Source organism: Nomia melanderi, chromosome 8 (assembly GCF_051020985.1).
Source record: "Nomia melanderi isolate GNS246 chromosome 8, iyNomMela1, whole genome shotgun sequence".
Taxonomy (NCBI): Eukaryota; Metazoa; Arthropoda; class Insecta; order Hymenoptera; family Halictidae; genus Nomia; species Nomia melanderi.
In genome coordinates, this window is record NC_135006.1 from 6,420,622 (window position 1) to 6,445,455 (window position 24,834).

At 39.3% G+C, this 24,834-nt stretch overlaps 1 protein-coding gene across 3 annotated transcripts in view; it reads left to right on the top strand.

Moving 5' to 3' along the window:
• LOC116426573 (protein Wnt-2) overlaps positions 1–24,834 on the top strand; it is a 122,038-nt gene that overhangs the window by 75,045 nt on the left and 22,159 nt on the right. For all 3 annotated transcript variants that reach the window (XM_076369937.1, XM_031975690.2, XM_076369936.1), the window contains exon 2: positions 1,040–1,260. In XM_076369937.1, coding sequence (XP_076226052.1) covers positions 1,040–1,260 — 221 coding nt within the window. The remainder of the gene's footprint in view (positions 1–1,039; positions 1,261–24,834) is intronic.

A 24,834-nucleotide genomic window follows, 5' to 3' on the forward strand; every position in this document is an offset into this window, starting at 1 on the left:
CTATCGTTTCTAAAGGACTACACACAAGTTTGTTAACATAGATCGCGGAAATTATTGTTTCAAGAACAGAGAATTATATGTGAGAATTATATGTGTACACTAATTATAGTGTATTCGCAAAATTGCATCAATCAAAATCGACTTAATTTGTTACGAAATAATATTTAAAAAATTCAATATCCGTCAAACTGACGGATTCTGTAAATCTAGTGTTAATATTGTATGCGGATATTATTGACTGCATAATAAATGCAGTACTGCGAATTGAGACTGGCGGAGTTATCCATTGTGCAGTTGCGTTATGTGCATAGCTACTAAAGTGACGTATCCTTTGGAGATATGACATCCCCAAAATTCACTATAGTGACATATACATATCCAACTTGTCCAATGACTTTTCCGCAAGAAAACGAGGGCAAGGTTTTTCCAAGCCGAATCCGGTGCAATACCTACTTACACCGGACACCTCCTTTCGCAGGTGTGGATTTGGAAATACGGCAGAACAACATCAAACCTGTGATTCCGATATGAGAGTACTCTAGGGATGTGAAAAGCTCACCTGTGAGCATGGCCAACACTATGTATAGTGACATATAGTAGCTAAGGGGTTAAATATTTTCAGAACGCACGAGAAGCCGTCTAATGTGTGTCAAGAGATTAATGAATATAGGGTAGTTATCATTAGTCTGTAAGGTGTTTAAATTCAATATTTAATATACTTTAGATTATTATATTGTATTTTGTTCATTTATCGTATTCACTTTGAAATTCTTAGAAACAATGTTGTTCGGATTACTCTGCGCGGGTCGAATCAGATAATTCTCACTTTCCCGTTCTTTGCTTATAATAGTTTTTTAATAATCTTTTTTACTGATATCGAAACTGAATGTGTATTAATAACAAATTCGCAACAAAACATTTTCATTCTAAGTTATAACTATTAATTGTTCGCTGTTAAATCTAAACTAGTACGATTTGGCTCGGTCTATCCTACTACATATAAATGCAAATGAAAAATAATGTCTGTTTTCGGTTACAGGGTGGTCGGAGCGGTGGTGGTCGGCGCAGCGGTTTGCGGCCGTATTCCTGGGCTGGCGAAGAGTCAACGGGAGCAGTGCAGGAAAGCGCCGCACGCGATGCCCGCGGTGGGCGAGGGCACGGAGCTCGGGCTCCGCGAGTGCCGGCATCAGTTCAGACATCACCGGTGGAACTGTTCCCACGTGGCCAACGATCAGGTCTTCGGCCACGTGGTCGTTGTAGGTAAGGATTGTCCTGTCACCGTACCTGACCCGCTATTTATTATGCCCCCGGCGTTTAAACAGTGCCCCGTATACTATATACACACCGGCAGCCGAGAGCATTCACCGTCTGTAAAAGGCTGGTCGGCGTGTACGTGGCGGTAATGGATTCAACCGGGCCCCGGTATTTCGAGCGCGCGACACTGCGCGCTGGGGCCCGGCTGAACGATGTCGCGTGTACCCGCGGGATATGCAAGCTGTATAAATTAGGGTCGCGGATTTGCTCGGGTAAATCGACCGTACGAGTAGAACAGGTACGCGTTAATGGGAACGATGGGAAACAGAACCGAGTGTCTTTTGGAGATGGATAGGGTTTCAAGATATTTGGGATGATTCTGTTGTCGATATTGGAGAATTGTGAAGGTAGAGTTGTTTAAGGGAAATGTTTTGGATATTTGAAATATCAAGTGAGAAGGAAATGAAAGATTTGTAGTGATGTGGATTTTATAGTTACACCGGGAATAGTGATTTAGTCCTTTCAGTAATATATTCAGTGTTACTGCTGAATCTCGACGATGAATAGTTTTGTAGAATAATTTTATTCATTTTAAAAGATGTATATAAGTATTGTTTAAGTGCAATAAATCTTATTTTATGGGTAGTGATTCTGTAAGTCTGCTGCGATATTGGAAATAAACTGAAAGCGTTTGAAAATTGTTGGGATTGTTCAGTGGAAAGAATGTTTTAATAACAATTAGGTAACGGAGTAGTTTGGTTATAGCCGGGTATTATTTATTTAGAAACTCGTTTTGTTATTAAGTGAATGGAACATTGAATGTATTCTTCTTGTGCATTGAATATTGAGTATCGATACTAGATTTTAATATAACATATACATTCTAAGATTGAACGAGAAAATACTTTTATATTGGAGGAATTTTCTGATAAGTACCATGTTTATTCATGTAAGTACTTTGGTACGCGCGTCTCTAATGAAACGTTTAGATTCGTCTGCATAAATTTCTGGAGTGGGTTTGATGGAACGCATCTAAATGATGCCCAATGATTTCGTTTAACGACGATAAGCAGCGCCTCTGGTGCCGATAAACTATATAACGAGTGTTAAACCATTTTATCGGAGTGCTCGTTACACGTGCGCGAAGAATGTCCCCACGCACACGCGTCAGAAAATCAAGGAAAATAAATTGCTGTTGCGTCCCACTTATGTTTTATTGGGCGATCTTACCCGTATCATTCTAATGGTTCTTTCATTCAGGATTTCCACAAGCTTTATCGCGCCGCTATTAATTTACATTCTACCGTGAGACCCTTTCTAACCGATGGCCATTCGCCTAACACCGAGCCACACTAGTATGGAGATTCCACTAACACATTTCCGAAACATGGAAGCTCGTATACAATATAATTTAGATAAAAATTCGAACGAAACGTTCAACACCATACTTCATCCCCTTAAGGATTCACTGAATTTTAGAAAACTGTGTTAGAAGATAATGTCAAGTTTCATTTTACTATACAAATACTTACTTGAAATTTATATTTATTTCTGTACATATAACATTTATATATTAAATATAGTAATCTTCCACATAACGGGTGTTCAGAAAATCCCCAAAAAGTTGTTATTATATGACTAAATATATAATTAAAAATTTTATATAAAATACACAAATAAAATCTTAAGACTCAACAAATACAATGTTAGAAAACAGACCTTAAATTCCCAGACAGTGTCACATCCCCCCATAACCCACAAACTTTCCAAATTCTAAATACACTCACCCCCGATATTACAATACATTTTACATTTGGAATATCGCTTTCAAATCCAAATTTAAAACATTCGCCGAAACGAGGTCCGTCACGAGGTTCGTTAAAGCTACAAGCGTGCACGATTTTCGATATTTCTTTTCACGAAGGGCACGAAGGAGAGAGCGAAAGAGAGCGAGAGCACTTGCACAAGGTTGCGACGTCCGTTCTGCAGGCCAAGCATAAGTTATACGCGTATTATGCGGCTGCCGGGCAGCCGGCAGCATCACGAAACGGTAACACGAGAAACCGGACCCGCTTCTAACGTACACGCGCGCGCGCGCACGCTCGTTTGTGGGTGTAGGAAGCGGCTACCACGTAGCCGCGGCCGGTCCGTCGATTTCCACCAAGATAAAATCCGCTACCGCGCCACTGTGTATCCCTCTGTCCCTCTAATCCTCGTAAAAATGTCCGCGATTCCGGCGAAAAAACGCCTACTTCGGGGAACCCGGCCATCCCCGGAATCCCATTACCCGAACGGTCCTTCCTAATTTGGAGCTTTAACGTGATTTCGTCGTTAGAGTTTTTATCATCTCCCACGACCCATTGTTTCTTTCTCGTTTTTTACGCGAGAATCCGAGATAAGGGTGACGGAACGGACCGCGGTATAAACAATGGGCACTGCCGAGGGTGACGTTTTAACATTCTTTCTGCAGACCAGCGGAATAGGGATGTCAGAATGCTGGGTACTGGATACTGAGTTCTGAATGTTTTCGGTTATTTCGAGGAGTTTGTGGTTGGCCAAGTAATGCATGTTTTCTGTTTTCATGATTTAATTGTAGAATATTATAATGGAAGAATTCAATATATACTATTCGCAACAATAAACAATACGGTAATAATAAATTATGTAGTTTCACAATTTAATAATTGGTGGAACTGATGTCCAAGTGAACAAAATATTGCGACTGGTTAGTAATAAATAATCAAATCTAGGGACCCTTTTTATACAAGTTCATGATCATAGGAAGGAAAAGTTGATTTATTAAAATTAGACACAAGTCACACATTTTTATCTATTAAAAAGGCACAAAGTTATTCGTATTAACACGTTGAATGCAATGGGTGTCATCGGTGACCACCGATCAAATCGAATTACTATAATTCAGTCAATTAAACGATGACTATTTGCAAAAATTTTTATATTATAAATAATGCTACCTATTGCAATCACATTTGGCAAGATAAACGTAGAATAGTAATAAAACTATTCAATGAAATAATTTAATATTAAATTTTTTCATTTTGTGTACCTTGCTACGTGACATCGTGCAGCATTCAACGTGTTAATGTTGTCACATTCTTGATAGAAGATAAAATCTAAATGTAAGGAATAATCCCAAACTGTTGGGTGGTTCGATGTACACGACAAATAAGTCAACCCCTCAAGAAAGGAAGCTCACATTTCATTCGAACAAACTACCCATCCGATTTCAAATGTATCAAAAGCTTCTTTTCCTGCAACCCTTCACGGCGAATCCTTCTCCCCTTTTTTCTCAATGTCCAAGTTCTTTAAGTAACTTAATATTACCCGACAGAACGTTACGGCATGTTATGTAGCGACAAACGGCGAAAGCGATATTTCTCAGGGACAAGATAATCCGCGGAGTCCAGTCAGCGGAAGCTGACGTGATCCGCTCGCATAAATATCGCTAAATACAGCGTATTTGTCATCTCGGCATTAAAAACCATAAGCGCGGCCGTAGGGGGAAGCGTTGAACCGTGCGTCCCTCACAGTGGCGTTATAGGAAACAGGTATAGGTGCACGCACCGCGATTTCTCATGATTAACACGGGGGATTAAGCTCCCACGTGGGAAAAATCGAGAAAGCAGAGTCCGAGCCGAACCGACCGGTGATTTACAACGCGCAAAAAATCGCCGGTGGTTTGTTTGCGTGACGTGCAACTATGAGCACCGCGGGCAGAAGCATACACGGTGCGCTTAAAAGTCCTCGGACTAAGGTTTTTATAGACATATTGACAACATAGTATTTAAAATGAGAATACAGTTAAACAATACAATCTTTACTGAGTTTAGCATATTTTTCTCATTTCCCAATGTTATGATTTTTGACAATGTCCAGTGACACGTAGGTTGAGAAAAGTTGCTAATGAAATGGAGCTATTGTCAGAATATATAAGAAACTCAGCGTGTCATGACAGAACAATTAAATATATTGTGGTTCCTCATTTATCTGAACATTTGGAATATTACTGAAAAAATATAAAAATATATAGTAATAACTATTTTCTTGTATTTATCTTAAATTCAATAATAACCATGACAGAAGAAAAATTCAACGAGATCAAAAGAGATTAAATAAACCTAAGAATGTTCAAAAGATGAATGTGCGATTGGATAAAAAATGATCTAAAGAAGGTTTAAATGTAGTAAGTCAAGAAAAGTTTTTTAAAGCTTTTTGTCGATTTTATAAGTGTAAAATATAAAATACGAAATTTTATTGATCTAATCAACTTGATTTTTTAGTGTTTCAGAATCTATTGAACTTTTCTTTGATTGCATAGTGTATGCTCACATCTTTTCGATCAGAAAACGAACTTGGAACGATCCTGGATTTTTGAAAAATTACAATCGCGTGATGGTAATCATTTTTATCGTACCCTCGAATAACGCTGCGCTGCAATTTTATCGGTTTCGTATCTTTATTAAATATGATCCGCCGGTTTTAAATTGTATTTATTCATTCATGGGAGGGATTCCTTTAAACGAGTACAATGTAACGAGAAGAAATATTGTAAATTGCCGGGCTGCATACTGAATACGGCAATTATCCTCCGGGAAGGAAACTGGATCAGAACGGATAATGGGCATAAAATACATTGAATGTAAGCATGTGTTTTTAAATTGGATATTATAATTTCTGAAGATAATGCAAAATGAATTTATTCCCCTTGGGTATTATAATATCGGATCAAACTGGCAATTTTGTATTATGTTTAATGGTATCGTTATAAATACAGGTACCCATGCATACAATGAATTCCCTCTTACCATAAGTATTTTGATCGTCGAAGAAAATGGAAAAAAATTTCAAGGAACAAATTCTAAAATGCACTATCAATAATTCCACGTCAATAATTTCCTAGAATTTTATCCATTTCTATTGTAAAGGAGAACGTATTTTTATTCACCGATTACTTATTCAAAGCATCTACAGTATACACTACTCAAACTCACCACGATACACATATGTGATCTCGCAAATAAGAAAATACACATTTTTCCCTCACACGTCATTAATTTACTTATCCACGAACATCTTAATGAGCATCGATTAAACCGCAAATTCCAATGGAAAATGCACTTAACACTTCAGAGCCTTTATAGAACGCTAATAAGGGATGAAAATCGTGGACTGCTTGTTTGTAATCGCGGACTATCTGTTGAATCTATTGGTTGATTCAGCTCTTAACGAGTTATGATTTCCGCAACCTATGGTGACACCGCAAGGTGAACACTTATTAAATACTAACACTTGCGCGCGCACTGTATCTCGTTAAAATCTTCGGTGGAAGCCGGCAGCGCGCATTGGTAAGATATAAAATCGAGGCGGAAGAGTTGTGTTTCCGAGGAATGATTTTCAAAAATAAAGAAAACAAAAAAACGGATGTAGAAAGAGATAGGTCGCCGGTGTTGGTCGAAGGAACGGAGTCCGAGGGAACGTTTAAAGGCTTGCCGATAAACGAGGCGAAACGAAAATAGCCGACTCTCTCAGGGAGGAAGTCCCGCGAGAAATAAGAAGGCCAGAAATTAATGCGCAGGAAAAAAGATAAATAACACTGCTGCGGCGAGGTGGGGCGGCCGGTTGCTAACTTAATTAGTGAAATTAACGGAGCCGCTCAACATGTTGAAGCTAAGTGCGGCAATATACGCTTCAGATATTTCCCAGCTCTTAAAACGTTCACATTATGTACGCGATATAATCCGTGTACGTAGGAGTGCGTGCTCTCGAATTAAACGCACGATTAACACGTTTCGCCGAAGACACAGGCGCGCGCATCAACTTCCGAGCCTATGCCGGCGTTCAAATCACCGGCTTTGCGCCGCTCTAATCGCTGGACCGTCCGCTGCAGCTGTTTGCGCGTGATCGCGATATGTACAAAATTTGTTTCTTCGTTATTCTTGCTTGTATCGCGAATTTAACATCGTAAATTTTTTCGTGAACATGCTTGTTGGAACTATTATCGTAGTAATAATTTAGTAGACAAAATATGGAGATAAATAAATTAGACGTAATATATAAGTTTGAAGACGTAATACACAAATAACGTTTAATTTGAACTCAAAGGAATAGATTGATATTTACATTTAGTAATTTCTGTTTGATACCTTCGTCACGAGTCTGACACGATATTATGAAACAAGGGTTAGTATCTGTTATGTATGTTTAAGATTGAGTAATAAAAAATAATTAAAATTGAAACACTATGTTAAGTCAAATACACAACTATTTGCTCTGCAATTTTACTAATTATTACTGAATTCTGAATTGCTGCAAATCTCCATACAAAAATGAACAAAATTCATTAACCCATTCGCATCATTAGCATATATATACGCTCAATTTTCTTGGTCACTGTCATATTTTTCATACTTCCTTATGATGCAAATGGGTTAACACCCGCAACGACTAACCGACGAACGGGACTAGAACACACTGGAATCTCTCGAATCAATATATTCCGCAGCTTGATATTCAATGATCGAATGTGAGTACTGCAGCTAAGGAGGAAACTTCTTCCGTGGCTGTAAATAACCGCGTATTTCGACCGCGTCGCCATAACAGCCGATTCGATGCGGATACACAGTGTCGTGGTGGCGAGTTAGCGGCGCTTGAAGTAATCGAAAGAACAGCAGCCCACTCGCCGATTCGCGGTGAATACATTTTCATAAATTAGGATTCTTCACGCGAGAACAGGTCGCCGAGTTTCGTGGAGCCCGTCGTGGGCGGAAGACCCCTAATCGTCGAGACAAAACGACGTAATTAAGAGATCCATTACCCGAGCCACTCTCTTTCTCTCCGACACCGTGGAATATTATCTATTATTAATTCAATCGAGGGCGGAGGCCGTGCTCTTAATTACGGCCACGAGTTTCGTCGGATAGGTTAAGAAGATCGACGAGCTACGGGAGTATCTTTCACTAAGATTAAGGCGGAACGTCCCTCTGCCTCTAGCACTCCTCTCCGTCGACAGTGGGAACGGTCGCATAAAAAGAATCCTCTACCATGGAATTCTCTTGGTCAACTCGTCTCTAATGATGTGTCGTTATTTTTATATTCCAGCCATATTTCTTTTTCTTTCCACTCGTTTTGACTACCTGCCTACTTGCGCGCCCGTAGCATATTTGGAAGTCGATGCCGTAGGATTTATCGACGCTGACGACTCTCTCGGGGGAGACGGATGCCTTTTAGACTTGTCGTTAGTATTAAAGTATTTTAAAATATAAGAAAAGGAGCTTCTAGAGCGCGAGAACGTTCGCCAATTTATTCCAACGAATTTTTTTCTTCGGGATTTCATCGGCATTTGAAGGAATGGAAAAAACTTTGGCGAGGAACTTTGGGGAACGTTAGTTGGCGAGTTGGTTTCGAATGAGCTGAAGAGTAATACAAAGAATAGGAACAGTTTTTTATATGGATTTTGTTAGGTTTTTTTGTAACTATGTAGAATCATTCAAAATTAGATACACATGCAGGCACAATAAATTTTGTTTATTGAATGTATATTCGTTTCTACAGCTTCTACTGGTATTTATGTATATTAATAAAGCTATAAACCACCCTAAGGTGATCTTTTTTTAATAGCATCTTAGTAATCAATATTTTTATTGTGCGCAGTATCATAATACAAGCCAACATTTTAATTTAATGGAATATTACACATTCATGAATGCAATTGTCTGTCAGGAAATAATGGCCCTTTTAAATTCAAGCTTATCCCGTAAGGGGCGTTTATTTACGAAAAAGCAGTGATACCGACGATTACCCCGATTATCAAAGAAACATCGATTCTGCGGAGTGGAATGTTAAATCGTTATCGTCTGATAAGAATCGGAGCGATGCACTTGTCCACCGACAAGGCGGGTACTCGTTGAAAATCGCAATATATCTCATTCAAGTTTATCTGACGATAATATCGGGATTATCGCCCAATAAATCCGCGTACATACGGTCCGTGGCGGTGCTAATTTTATTCCGCGCGTGACAAAGTAATCCGGACCGCACAGCAGAATGACGGAAAAGAAAAAAAAAAGATGGGCGAAAAGAACGAGAAACGACCGTCGAAAGGGCGAAAAAGAGAAAGAGCTTTCTTGCCTGAATAACGAACGTGTTCTCTCTCCTCGGATAACGTCAACGCGAACATAGCCGACTTAATGCGGCTGCTTATCAATTTCTGCTGAACCCAATGGGAACCATTCCTCCACCTTTCTGCCCTTTCGAATACGCGAACGGTCTCCCCTTGCCTTCACCTTTGTTTTTTTATTTTACACCTTATAAATGGGATTGAATCCGGCTCAAAATGTTAGGGGCGTAAATTAATTCGCTGCCTTTAGATTCGGTTATTCCGAACAACTATTTCAAAACCGAATATCTTTGCATTTTAGAAGAGCTTTGGAAAATGCATATTGGATAACACATTGAAAATTAGGCGATTCTTTGGACTTTCTCTAAGAGACTATACAACCTATTCTTCTGAAATTTTTTAAGCGTTTCATTATATTGTTGAAACAATGAACGAAATTTTTTGAAACACAAAAATATATATTACAGAAACAAAGTTAATATTCGTGCAACACTGTAATTATTTTAAGTAAAAGAATCTGTATAAGCATATAGATATGCAGAAACAAATCTGCAGATAATCAGTAAGCAATCTTCCTCATAATATGATTTTTTCCCTACACAAAAAAGAAACGAATGAAAGGAACAACTTACAAATATTCTTTTGCAACCACTGCATCTATTAAAGCAACAAATTAAAAGATTCTCCTCTATTCCTTGTTTCTTAACCCCTTGCCATACCATTTAACCGGGCAAAATTCGGGCCATAATTATGGCAATCGATATCGCACTTGTGTTGTCTCCTTCAGTCAGACTCGGGATATTTATGTTTGGTCCAAAATTTTGATCACGAGTCAAACTCGTTAAAGTACGGCAAGGGGTTAAGAACCATTAAATAACTTCCAGTAGATGAAACGTCATGTTAACTCGAATAATAGAGAATTCAGCGATATTCATGACTGCAAAAATGATCCTGGCTCGAAGAAAATCGAAGTCTCGCCACCGTGCGATCCCCTTATCCGTCTCGAATAACTGGACTGGCCCACACTCAGCGCTGTTTCGTCCTGCCGGGAACACCTACCTAAATACGTTCCCTACCTGTGTCACCGACGCGTTTCACCTCGTCTCTCATTAGGGCATGTACTCCGGGGCCCCGATATTGCGGTGTTGAAACCGGCAGAATAGCCGCGGCCGGAGAAGTTTACACGGTGATTCCGAGCTTGATTTACCACGGTGGCCGTGCAACGACACGGTCACGATCCGGTTACGATTGGCCCGAATGGGATCGCGGTTATCCCAGAACGAACGTTGTAGTCGCGTGTTCAGAGTGCATCCGATGATATTTGAATGGATTGTAACCGAATCGTGAGGGAACTCCGAGGGGATTGCCGACGTAAATCAAGCTTTGGCCGCGCGCCGTCTTTGAGAAACGGAGACGTTAACGGCGACGACTTCATGACGATCTGCATGACTTCGTGATAGGTTCGGCGAATCGGGCTTTCGAATCGAGCCCCAACGACGGGTTGAGATTTATGGGCACCGCTTCGCACACAGTTTAACATTTATCATTACTTCTTTTCATTATTTGAAAGTCCAGTGTATCGCGACTGCGAAAATTAGTTTCTGGATCGGTGGCACCTTTGTTTTATGATTATTTTTGCAATTGTCATTAGAAACATACTATAATTTCTTAGAGGAAAAAGAAGGTAATAAGGATACTTATTTTCGTTTTGAGGAGAAGGATAATATTTATATTCGTTGAATACAATTTGAAATCTTCTTTATTGAGTAACTTTAGTTTCTCAATTATTTAAAACTATAATAATTTAATAATCGAACTGTATCAACTCTCGATTTTTGTGTCTTGGACTTTACTACTTTGGCAAATGAGTGGCTCAATGATCTCTATATTTTTTATTCAAATTACACCTTAACTAAACTCCATTTTCTGGAATTTTATTAAAGAATTGAATTACATTTTGTACGAATTTAATTTTGAAATTGCAGAAACCTATTGCCTATTTCAATTTAAATCCTATTCAAAAAGGATGTCCCACAATTAACATAGCCGTCGCTCAAAACAAACTGTTAAAGTTAACAAACAACTTCAATCATTAGTTTCTGGATCACAAATCAAATTATCCATCGAAATCCAACTCGATTACCTTAACGTTCACAAATCCTCTTCTTATCACTCTTCAAAGCCGAAGCAGAAATTCCAACTTAGCAATGCCAAGCATTTCCTCGAAGAGGCCAATTAAAAACTCGTCTACATCTATCCAGCGTGTAATCGGTCAGAAAAACTAACGCTCGCGCGCTCGCTGACGTTCGTCAGCACGTCCGATCGATGAACCACTCGAAGAATTCCGACAGCGCGAGCACGAGTTGCTACGCGCCGGTCTAGATGACTGTGTTGATTATGAAAATTTCCGAGTTCCAGTAATCTGCCGAAGAGCGTGGATTAAATTACGTGAGTCTAGAAGATAGGAGCCCGAGAGGCGTTTCAGTATCGTGGAAAGAAGAGAGAGGGAGCGAGAAAGAACCGGTACAGACGGAAAAGGGGGCGAACGTATTTCCAGCCAACATGTTCAGGACGTTTCAGTCCCGATGAAAACCTTGCCTCAGGTTGATCATCATTCCTTGTCAAGACGAAGAAAAAGAAGGGGAAAGAGAAAGAGAAGAAACAGAAAATGAAAAAAAATACGAAGAAAAGGAGGAAAAGGGTCGAGGGGGAGTTAACGCGAAATAAAAAGCCAAGCAGGTCGCACAATCCTTCGGTTGTTATCGGTCTGGGGACAGTTTTGACTCGCTTATATTCGCCGGGTGACAACTCGCGGCTCGAATCGATCAGATATCGCGACTCGCACACACGCGGTGGACACGCTCGCCGTGTTGTCCGTGACGAGCGAGCCCCGACCGGTTCGAGGAAACTTCAACAACGGACGGAATATCGAAATACGCGCATAATGAGAGAGGAGTGCGGCTCGATAATCTCTTTCTCTCTTAATTTTTCGTCGTTCCTCTTTTTCTGTCTTTGTTTCTCTCTTTTGCACCCTCGCAGCACGCGGACGTTTAACGAGATACCATGCGAATGGAATTCCCGCGTGGCCACGTGGACGCGGCGAATTTATGCGATTCGCGATCATTAGTCCGACGGAGTATTCGAGTTTCGTTTCACAGCTTGAGACCTTTTTTCGGACGCGCGCTCTTCGTTTTGCTATCCCGTTCGCACGGGCGTGTATCCCGTGAACACGGAGCGTCTGCGGTTCTTCGAAGCTCGCGCGTTTTCATGGCCAATTCGGATAACGGGGATTCCTTTGCTTTTCACGATGACTTTTTAATATTTTCACTGCTGTGTTATCCGAATTCGGGTGACGCAAGTTTTCGTTGAAATAAATTCGCTGTAATTGTGTTGAATCCATGAGATGCGAGAAGGTTAAGATAGGAACCGCAGTGAAGGATCTTGAATTTTAGGTATGATAAAGGATAGTAGGCACGACTAGTCGTTAGTATGAGAAAGAAAAGTTGCTGACGTAAATCGAACAAAAGGAGGATAAGGAACGGTAATAGGTACTTTAACTTTCAAAAGACTTAATTCATCAAGACCATAAACCAAAGACAAAGTCTCCATTTAGATAATCGAATCTAAGGATCACTGTAAATTAAACAGTCCCATTTCTCAGCAGAGCAACCCGAAATCTCTCTCAACATAGATCACGAAATCCTTGCTCAACGTTCCGGAGGGGTAGCCCCTAACCATCAACCTATCGGAGCCACCGCTAACCGGTCTAATTAATCCGAATTTCTCCAAACGAAGAGAGAGACGGAAGGCGTGGAAGAGCGGGTCTGAAATCCGGGTAAAAGCAACGGAGGATATTTATGAATGGCCGGTTATCTGACCTGTTCTAAATTCATCCCCGTTGGTTATCTAAACAGAGACTGGATCATAATTTACCATCGAACGAATATCAGTCCCCGGAGAGATGGGTCCCAGGGCCGCCGCGGAGGTTGCCTGCAATAAATTCCTCCGGACTTCGTTCAGCGTGGCGGTAAGTAGGCTCGTGTACGTCGCCTATCGTCTAGTCTAGTTGCGTCCGCGGCGGTTAGATACGCAGGATTTACCGGGCGGATTCCCCATGCCGGCGGTTTCTATCGGCTCCGACCCGCTCAGCCAATCTATCGAACAAATTAGCGGCGAGATAAAGTCGACAGAGACGGATCGTCTCGCGCGGTACCACGATACAATTATCCCCGGCACTGCCTGAACTTCTGCATGCACCGGGCCGATCTCTTGCCAGGAAACCGCATTCCCTCTCTACCTTTCGCGGCGACGCGCGGAATTGTGAATTATAAGATCGGAACTCTCGTCCCTTTACAAGCTTCTCGCCGAATGCGCGACTTTCTGATTAAGGGAGCTTCGACATGTGTTTGCTTTAACGCCGCGATCAGCGTTTCCTGGCTTGGGATTGGGGATGGGGTGTTTGTGGATAGAGGATGGTTAGGTGTCTTCTTGATTTGGCGCTCTGACGGCGATTTTGTGGAGACGATGGAATGGAATGGATGATTTTGGTAGATAGTGATTTTGTTGGGGAATCTATCAGGGCTAATGTGTCCTAATATTTGAAATTGTAGAGAACTTTTGTTTTGGGAGAATGAATAATCTATAGTGAATTCACTGGGACATATAGGACTCTATAAAATTGATACTTTGTAGATATTCTTGTAGAATTATAAATATAATTAAATGTATCGTGGTCTGTAATGATAGCTTCTCGCAATGTGCCACAGTATTTATTGCAACATAATCTATTGCAATATACAGTGGTTCCTCGACTTACCAACCGCTCTAGATACGAACTTATCGACATATGAACTTTTTCGTACCCGATTTTGATCCTTAGATACGAACTGAATTTCGAGAAACGAACCGTAACCCGTTTTTAATATAAAAGTTGAAATTTATAATATAATGGAAAGCTGGGTTTCGAGCTACAAACTTTTCGAGAACTTACCAGTACTTTGGGCTGGTACGAATTAAGTTCGTTAGTCACATATTAAAATAATCTAACAGGGCCGTCATAAACATCGCTAACAAATTTTGCAAACCGTAATGCATCGACGTTCTCAAGGATCTCACCCGCTCACTAACAGCAAACCAGCGATGTATACCTGGAATGAAGGCTTGGAGACAAATTTCCATTTACAAGTCGCCGGATCGGCGTTACGAGTTACAATCTAGACGAGGCCCAACCTGCCGCGCGCGGCGAGGTTGGCTAGCGCGTGCAACCGCGGGGCGATACCATCGATACGGCGTGGCAGTAGTTTAGCATAGAAAACTGCCAACGGGGACTCCGAGATCCGTGAATTGAGTTATGGCGGGGGCCCGGCCGGGCCGAGTCCCCAGAGGCCTCGTGCCCCCGCGTTAGAGGGCCTCTTTAAGCCGTATAAATAAACTAGTTAATAAATTAATATATCGCTGGCGTATCTTTTACCCCGTGGCAGCGGAGTGCCCCTGCGAAAATCGCTAACAAGACCGGGGCCATTAATAATGGCCGAGGCGAGGCGATGAATTCGCGCCGCTTGTTCCTGCCCTCCTTATTAAGATGTAACCACTCATCGACCGGCCGATAAGTGTGATTCAGGAAAGTGCCACGCTTGGCTCGAGCACGCTCGGCGAGCTCCCTTTTTTTTTTATTCCTTTCTTGTCGCACCACCGTTGCGACTGCACGGTTTTACTGATTTATACCGGCATTATCATACGATTCATTTTTGAAGTTACTTTCTGGTCACGGAACAAGTGATATCCATGTGAGAAAAATATTGCCGGGCTATTGTTTTTTCGATATTGTTACGTTGTTTCTTTGGGATTTAGATCTTTTTAGGGGTGCAAGCAGTGTGATCAATGGTTCTAATTTTGTTGATGATAGATTGACTGTAGATCTTTGCTGGAGATTGAATTTTCAAGAAATCGAAAATCCCTACAGTAATGTAGGAAGTTAAATAGAAGCTGATTCTTTCTTCTAAGAATTTTAGTAAATTGAAGGTAGAGTAGTAATGTTCTTAAATTCTTATAGCCACATCTTCACTTTGGATTTCGTGCATTCGTGCTTGTCAGGAATGCATAAAATTTGCAGTTTAGTGATAGCTTTGAAGACCTTCTCTTGGTTGGGTTGCTTCAATCGACCGTTACATTTACTCAGGTGTTCTTTGCTCGATCCTCTCGACCCGTTAATCGATCTTTTATCGTCAAAAAGGAGAAAAAGATGTTGAATCCAGATCGCCGAGTATATTTGAATCGCTTTCGAACGATCGACGAATCGCGAGAGCACGTGTTTCGTAATGGAGGTGTCGAGTGATTCACAAACGTAACATTTTAAAAGAGTGTAGTAATATTTACTGTGCCTATATTTAGAATACTGAAACCGAGTTTGATTTATTCTGTATAATAACACTCACTTCCAGTATCAAAGTTGAAACAGAATCTTATTTATTGCATGCGTCAGGAATTTCTCAACAGGAATACAAAAATTAGTGATAACAAACACAATATGAAAGCTTCATTCCCCATACTTTTGTAATAAAATTGTTTTTGAAATTGATAGATCTTCGTACTTATTCTGCCTGACAGATTAATCAAGAATTAATTAATCTCCTATTAAGAGACTTGTCAATGATAATTTTATATTAAAAAGCAGCCGAATAATTTACCTTTAACAACAGTTCCAAAAAGACTGATTAAAAGATGTAGATTACATAGTATCTCGATTTTATATCGATATTGGCTAGTAAATCTTGTCATTTACCGTAGAAACTTAACAGTTTCGGTATTTAAGGCTTTACAATTTATAACAACAGAGATAAATAATATCTGTGAGAAAAAACGAATATCCGTGAAGAAAGTTTCCCCGATCCTTCGTATATCATGGAAATACGGCTTTGAAACGCTACAGAAATTCAGTCTAGAGTCGTTGGAAAAGGTCGATCCGTTCCGCCGAACGGTTTCCAGGATGACCTATGCAACTATGCGAATTGCCAGATGGCGAGATATCCCGGAGATCGCTGGACAAGAGTCTAAACGATCGTTCTGACATATAGCAATCTCGGAATCGGCGCTGTCGATACTGAAGGCCACGGTAAAAGTATACCTGAACTGCTTCGCAATACGATGAGCAGAAGAAAGAACCATAGAGGTAGCAGGATAAAGAAATTACGGGCGAACCTATCGTCAGATGCATATCGGTTTGGTGGAAGCAAAGGTCGCGTGCTGGCTCCAGGCAACGCTAAATGTTCTCCAGTTCTGGTGGAATGTAAGTACTTCGTCCCTTGTGTATACGTATCTTAGCCTGTTTCACAACATTCGAAATAAAACCTTCGTAGAAAATATCAACATCTTAGACGATGAGATGCCATGATATCAATTAAAAAATATTAGGAAAACAAAGAGTTAAGGATTCAACCAAGAAAATTATTATTTCTTAAATCTGTAAAAAGATTTTGTCTTTAAAATTAGAAATACTTCAATGAAACCTATTAATCATGCGTAAATATATTTCTTACTGTCATATGAATAACAAAATTATAAAAAAAATTCCAATTATAATTGTAACATTGTAAGTACCAACCAATAGCAACCACTTTCGAACCGTTAAATCAGCCTTTCAGTTGCAATCATGGTATGTAGAATAAGTTTCTATCTAAAACAAACTCTTCTATACAACAAGCAGAAACCATTTTCTTCACAGTATGCATTGGAAACTGATTTTTGTTGAAAATTATTCCGTTGCCTATTACAATCGACGGAAAGCATCCTCCACTACGTCGGGATGACTATTGAGTCACGCTCACGTGTTACTGTGTGTTCTCCGTCGTCTGTTAAACCCATCCCAGAAGTCGTAAATCATTGGGGCCAACATAACGTCACGTTGTAAGCGAGCCCGAGCTATAGATCATGATTCTAATACTAGAGGACCCCCCGTTGATGCGACACCGTGACTACAAGAGGTCCTACGGTGACGCGGTTAATCGTATTACGCGCTCTACGCGGACGCTTTCTGGCTGTATTATTTAATATTGTTTGAACGATGCACCTGCCGCGGCGGCGAAAGACATTAAGAACATTGTTGAACATACCGCCGTGTGTCTGTGACCAATTTTGCGATTTATTACGTGGAGCATCCGTTAGCAGTGATGCTATAAAGATTTTGTACCGCAGACACCAATACAGAATAAAAAATCCTTCTATTATTCGACGGTATTAAAATTTCATTGCAGTAATAAATTAGAAAATAGTTCGTACACTATAGTGCAAGTCAAATGTAGCTCCATATTTGAAACATTCACCAAAGCAATAATTTTATAAATGCATGTCAAGCAACTTTCGCAGTACCGCTATATTCGGCACAAAGTGTGCAACACTGTAAAATTTACGAGACAGCGAAACGCCGGAAGTCACAAGTTAACTGGTTAAACTCAATCCGCTTTGTGAAATCCCTAATTAAAGAAGTACATAAAAAGAAAAAGGGAACAAAGGGGAAGGATCTGGTACTTCGTAAATGTGCCTACTTCGTTTAACCGAGAGGTAACCGAATGTTGTTAACAAACGTACAAGAGGACAGCCCGAGCGCGGACCGGTGTTTGTTATGTGGCCGGATCAGTTAAGAGAAAAATCAATTCAACCTCCCATATCGTTAAGGGACGAAGCCCCAGCAGAAAAGGAACGGCCGAAACGAGGGACGGGAGAAGTGGATTCGAATGCAAATTCAACGACCGTGGCTCGGATCGAACAAATGCTAAGTGGAGGCGTGTGTCTTAATTATAGTAATTGGTTAATTGTCCTCGGTATCTGATCGGGTTCAACCTGTCCGGGTGTAAGTACGTGGGTATCCACCGAGTTCCCGTTTATGTTTATCAGATATTTCTGAACGAGCGGAAAGGAGTTTTCGTTCGGCAGGGCCATGGCCTCCCTCCTTCTTCTCTTCCTTCTCAAATTGAAACGAAAACGAGAACGCCGTGCACGCAATTCGTTAAACTCGACTGAACTTGTTGATTGTGAATTCGTTATAAGCTTTGGTGGTCCTCATTAGGAGCGTATAAAATTATTTATGATCCTGCCAGCCGCTCACGAACGAGTTTTTCGTTAAGCCACGAGGATTCCGTGATCCTTGATCGGTGTTAATTGTGCTGCGCCGCGCGCGCCATCTTTCTTCATTTCACGCAAGTGTAATCCCAGTGATTGTGATTAACCCCTTGCTTTAAAATTTGTTTCACGACTGGCCGCGCCAAAATTATTTTGCATCACGCTCGGTCGAGTGAATATTAAACTAAGCTGTAAATCACCTACGGTACTTTCTTTGTTCCTTTTCGACGATAATTTATAGTGTACTTTATATTATTCGTGATATTATTCCGTGTCGAGTATAAGTATTGTTTACTTATAAACTTGCAGCGATTTTCCTTAATTCAATTTTAGTTTATATAGGAGAACATTTCGGAAGCGTTAAACCTGTAATTGTATGATTATAATGTTATAACCTATAATTTATAAGCGAGTTTAAAACATTTGATTGGATACATAGAAATTGAAATAAAATGGAATAAGAATTCTACTTCAGTATACACTGTAATAAGTTAATTATCGTATAAAATAACATTAAAGTTTAAAATAAACAGATACATTTGAAACTCACTTAAAAGTCAGCTCGAAAGTGACGCTGCGGCGAAATAAAATAGTTCTTCAATAAAATTCAAGATCCAAGTATCGTTGATAGAGCAGTAATTTATTAATCATCTGCAAGAGATCGCGACACAAAAATGTGAACGAAGCGATAACTGCTTCCGGAACAAGTAATTAACTGTTCAATCATCCGTATTGGCCCAATGATACTGTCCTTAACAATAGTAAGGGCAACCATCATCGTGGCCACAGACCGATGCAGCAGGTACTCAAATGCCGATGCACTATAAATTACAATTGTAGCTTGGCCACGAGCAGCTATGCGTACAGTCAGTTTCCGATCATCGGTCCGAACAGTCCCGGAGGCAATCGTCGTTCGGCATTTATGATGATTGAACAATGATTATTCATTGAACAGATGGGGGCCAGCAGCGGTCGATTGCTGAAGAATGCCACGCGACCGTAAAAGTCGTCCCTCCGTTTGTCCATCTCGAGGCCGATACTCTCTTTGTCGCTATGTCTACTGCGCGCGAACGCAGTTCCGTGCGCGTTACTTTCGCGCCATAAAATACTCGAAGCGACCGATAATAGTTATCAAGGCTCCCTACTTTTCCTTTCATCGATCTCTATTCTTGGACATACATATTTGGAATTGTATTCATTATACTGAATCACGAATGACGTTGTTTTAACCTAAACTCAATTTAAAATATTTACTTCCGCAACTGTTAAAATTAGCAACTGTTGTTCAATGGAAATTTCAATTTTGACTAAAATTATTTCTCATTAGTGACACTTAATTGGTTAGACGTCTTTGGATTGTTTTAGTATACTTCTCCTGAATCAATTTTGCTTAAATACCCAATTTATGAAATGACACAGAGACCATCAAGTATTCTGATAATGCTTATAAGAAATACAAATCATCTGCGATAGCTTGCTAAAATAAATGTCGTAAAACTTTTTGTCTCCCAAATGTTGAAGTAGCCAATATGGGCGCCACTGGTAACCGTATTGAAGCATTCCAACTTGAATTTTTGTATATTTCACAGGAGTCTTACGCTTCGATAACAATGCTAGAATTAATTAAGGAAAATAATAAATTACAGAATAACTTATAAGCTTAGCCGAGGCATGCATGCGTTGTCCGGGCAGTTTCCATGGAATAATCGACAAAAAGTTTGACCTGTCGCTAACCGCAGTTAGTCATTAGCCACTTCGTTCGGGCGGCTGACTCACCAGTGTACCGAATTTAAAATGAATTCTGCTCGTCTGCACGCGAGCAGCCAGTTCTAGTCATTAACACGAAAACGTATCACCGTTGGGCGTGCCGGTTTCAACGTGGAATCGTACTTCCTTCTGCGGCCATCTTGGCAAAAAGTTCACTCGATTATCGCTCCAGAAGTGGCTCGTAACGAAACTCAATTATGCGTTCGGACCTCGAACGCATGCGATGTGAATAGACTGCTTCGCGAAATCGTGAAGCCTTCCCCGTCCTTAGGAACGCAAATGAAATTCTAATTGAAAATTAGTATTCGTGTACAGGTGTCATTTGTTTCGATGAAGATTTCGTTGCACGTTATAAATTCTGTTCATTTTTCGTTAATCTTGAAATCCGTATTACGATTATTTTTAAGGATCATCCTTTTATTTATTTCGCACGAACGTTTGCACAGTTCTAAACATTTTAGATATTTCATCAATCGGTTATCATAAAATTACATTCGAGTTCAATTTTGTTAGGTATTTTTCTTATGAATTGTTTGTGTATTATACAAATTAATAATAAAATTAATTGTATTCGGATTGTCTACAAGTAATACTTCTCAAATAAAAAGTGTTATCGGTATAGTATTAACATAAACTAATAAAAATATTACTTGTTCTTTAAAACTAAGGTAAAATAGTAAAAAAATGACTATTCATGGAATGTAAATAAAAAGTAAAAGATCAAGTTACTCATTTAGAATACCTTGCATGGCAACTTTTATATTATAATGAATATAAGAACAAAATCGAATTTCAGAAGCAATATAATATAGGGTCATCGTTCGCGTTAAACGAGACCACGTATTCTATTTTTAGTGGCCATTCAATCATCGTACTATTCTCCGGGGATAAATTTAAAAGTTGTAGATAGGTTAGCATTAAGCCGGCCACAACTCTTTCGTCTAACAAAGAACAAGACAAGCTAATGAAGCCTTTGTAGTCAACATCCGTGCATTAATTCTACGATCCTCACGATTCAACCGGAAAAAAATATTTCGTTCGTGGGGAGCAGTCCGGGAGATAGTCCGGACCTAATTAGAGAACGAGATTTCTATTAGCATAATCGTCTAATGATCCTTTCTCAATTTTTTTCATAACGTAAATAATATACTGGCAGGCATACAAATTGCGACATCAGGAACATATATAGCCACAAGACTGAACACATTTTATTTATGTAGTACCCTTGATAATTGGCTTAAAAATACACTGTTGTGTTTTCTCGTTGATAATACACAGGTTATAAATAAATATTCTGTTAATTTGAATGTTTTATTTTAGCGTTGCAATTTTTGCGTGAAACAGTACGAATCTACAGACATCGAGCAAGATGGCGAACGAAAATGGAACACGGTATATTATTCGCAACATCAAACTTTCCAACTATTCGCGCACCATTTGATAATGTTCTCCACCGCAAACCGGTCTCGTAATTCAATATGTTTGTTGGATAGCCTTTTCTTAGATCGTATTCGATATTCTCGATGAAATTTAATATTCCGTGTAATCGACAGACGTCCATATGATTTATGCTTCCTAGCAGGGCGCGATTTCGATTCTGGCTTTGCGAAGAATCGCAGGCAATTAACTTCCGGCATTTTACTCAAGCCGATTAATGGTAGAGAAACCCTAGTAGCTTCTTCATAAAAATCGAAGGATGTAGAATCGAATATTTTATTAAATATTTAACAACTATTGTATCACTGGAACCTATGAACAACCTTTATACAAATTTCTTAAAAAATTGTATTATTGTGGAAATTATGAATATGTTTATATTGCCGTACAGTACTGACACATGTATTTAAAACATATCGTTTGGTGTGATTAGCATTCGTTTTTTAATTATCTAGAAAGTTGTAACGTTTTGCAAACATTATGGCACGAACATTTTATAATGAATATAAAAAACATGGAATAAAAACGGAAATAAAATTAGGTTGCTAGGATAAAAGCTAATAGCTATTTTTAACATAACTTTACGGTGGATTAATTATAATTTAACTTATTGAATTTATTTTATATTTATTAATTTATCTTTTTTATATATACGTGTATATTTTTATATATATATATATATATATATATATATATATATATATATATATATACGTGTAATGATACATTGAAAAAGTTGTGTTTAATCTCAACAGTGCAAGCGGCACAGTTACCTTAACATAGGGGTTAACTGACAATAAGACAGTGTACCATTTCGTCTCATTAAAGAGCATTCGAGTGTCGTAACAGTGAGAAGGCGTGCATTTAAATAGATAACATCGTGTTGACATCTGTATAATGACCTTTGTGAAATGTCAGCGTAATGTGAACCATTCACACATGTTCTAATACATGCATGGCTTACTGAGATAGTGTAAAACGTGCTTTTACAGAATCGATGAGAAAACATCACCATCATTAAAACAGAAGGGTTTATAAAATATACAAAATATTTTCTGAATATTTAATCGAAATTTTATTGATGAATAAAAATATTTATCTTCGGTAATTTCATCTGTATGTTAGGTCATTAAATAATATTAATGAAGAACGTTGGAGATTGAAAATTTCAGAGTATAAGATAATTATAATTGTAAATAGCCATCGAACGAAGCTCACGAAATACATAAATCGTACGATATAAATACAGACCTTTAGAAAAAATGTTAAAGAAAAATTGAAATGAGTTCAAGACGTGGCTCGTACATAGCTTCTTGAACAATTATCGGGAGAAAATGGATGGCATAACGAGCAATATGTATGCAACTATTTGATCATTTTAAATAAATATGCAATAAATTGCTACAGCAATATGTATTTTAACCACTCGCATACATATTGCTCGTTAAGACAGCCTCTTTCCCCTCATTAAATCGTAAAGTGTATAGTTGCCGGATCAGTTACAAAACAGATCGCAACTTGAAACAAAATTGCATCGCCTGTTTACAAAGGATATAGTTGGATACAAGGAGGTACTTAAGAAATGTTCTTAATTTAAATTGATGATAAATTATTTAATAAATTATCAAAGAAAACGAAGATTTCTCGCCTTTATTTTGATCGTAAGGGTACTCACAATATTCAGATTCCAAAGTTTCCTTTATTCTCTCCATTCCGTTACATACAAGTATATGAAAACATTCTGACGAATTATAGCTTTCCAAATACAAATCACTGAATCTTAACAAATTATTTAATTTTAACTTCTAACAGCAAAAAATTAAAAATGCCAGCAAAATTCGAGAAAGATAAATTCACATTCTCACAGTACCAATCTCTCGTTATCAGTACCTCAACATTTTTCAATTTCGATAAAAAAATAATAAATTTTGCTTCGCAATCGAATCGCCGCGTTTTTCTCGTTGCCAGTTTTTCTTTTTACTGTCGCAGAGGGCACACGCTCTGTAACGGATACTTTGCAAGTCGAGATCGTGGACAGCCATGAATTGAAACTGATTCTTGCGAGGCGAGTTAAAGCGGCTTGTCTTGCGGCCGAATCCAGCGTGTGGGTGCCTGCGGCCGGACGGAAATTTATTATCGGGCGCGCATTCTCGTGAACGGGTCAGAATAAAGTTGCAAACGGCCACGCGCGTGAGGCTAGAGCCGGCGCGCGTAATCAGCTTGTATTTTCCGTTGCATCATGTCGCGAGGCGAAATGTCACCACCCGATAAAACCGCTTCGGAACACCTAAAACACACACGGCAATTTTTCGCGCGGGGTCTGCTTTATTCGCGATAAAATGGCTCTCGAGGGTACTTTACTGCCGATGAAAGCTGCAGGCGTCGGAAATATGGACACCGAGCGGATGTCGTTGACATACAAATCGCGGAATCGAATGGGAATGCGTTCCACGTGCACAGCAATTATGGCTTACCGAGGATTAATACTTGACTAACCGAATGGTCCATCTTTTTCCTGTTTTCATTGGGCCATTTGAAGAACAAGCATGGTGCACAACAGTGCCATTGTTCTAACGTTGAAATAATATTACCACGTAGGTGATACTGTATTTCTGAGAAACAATCTCTGCAATATGTTTATTCTGCTAATTTCTCAATTGCGTCTTACCACTGACTGCTTTTATACTAAGCAAGCCTTTTAAAGAATGCTTCGGTGAAATTCGATGATGTTCAGCCATGAATAGCATCAATTTACTAATTTAAAGAAAAGTTCCAAAAATATGGAACAAATATGTAGCACAAAGTTTCAACTTTCTTCCTTGACCGAAATAATTCTAAACGAAATATTGGAAAATCTCAAGAAGCATACCAAACCTGCATCTTACCGATTGAACAACCTAATCATAAGGAATTACATCCTTCACCACGATTCTCGTAATCTGTCATCCTTCATTTATCACCTCAATATACGCCATATGAGAAACCATCTCACGTAAATCTTTCAGTCGCTCTAAAAGCCACACTAAATTCCCGCGCATACACTAAATGTTCAGCTATCGATAATCCTCGTCCAACATTTATACCGCGCGAAATTTCCAAGCCAACGAACACGTCAGATCGCAATG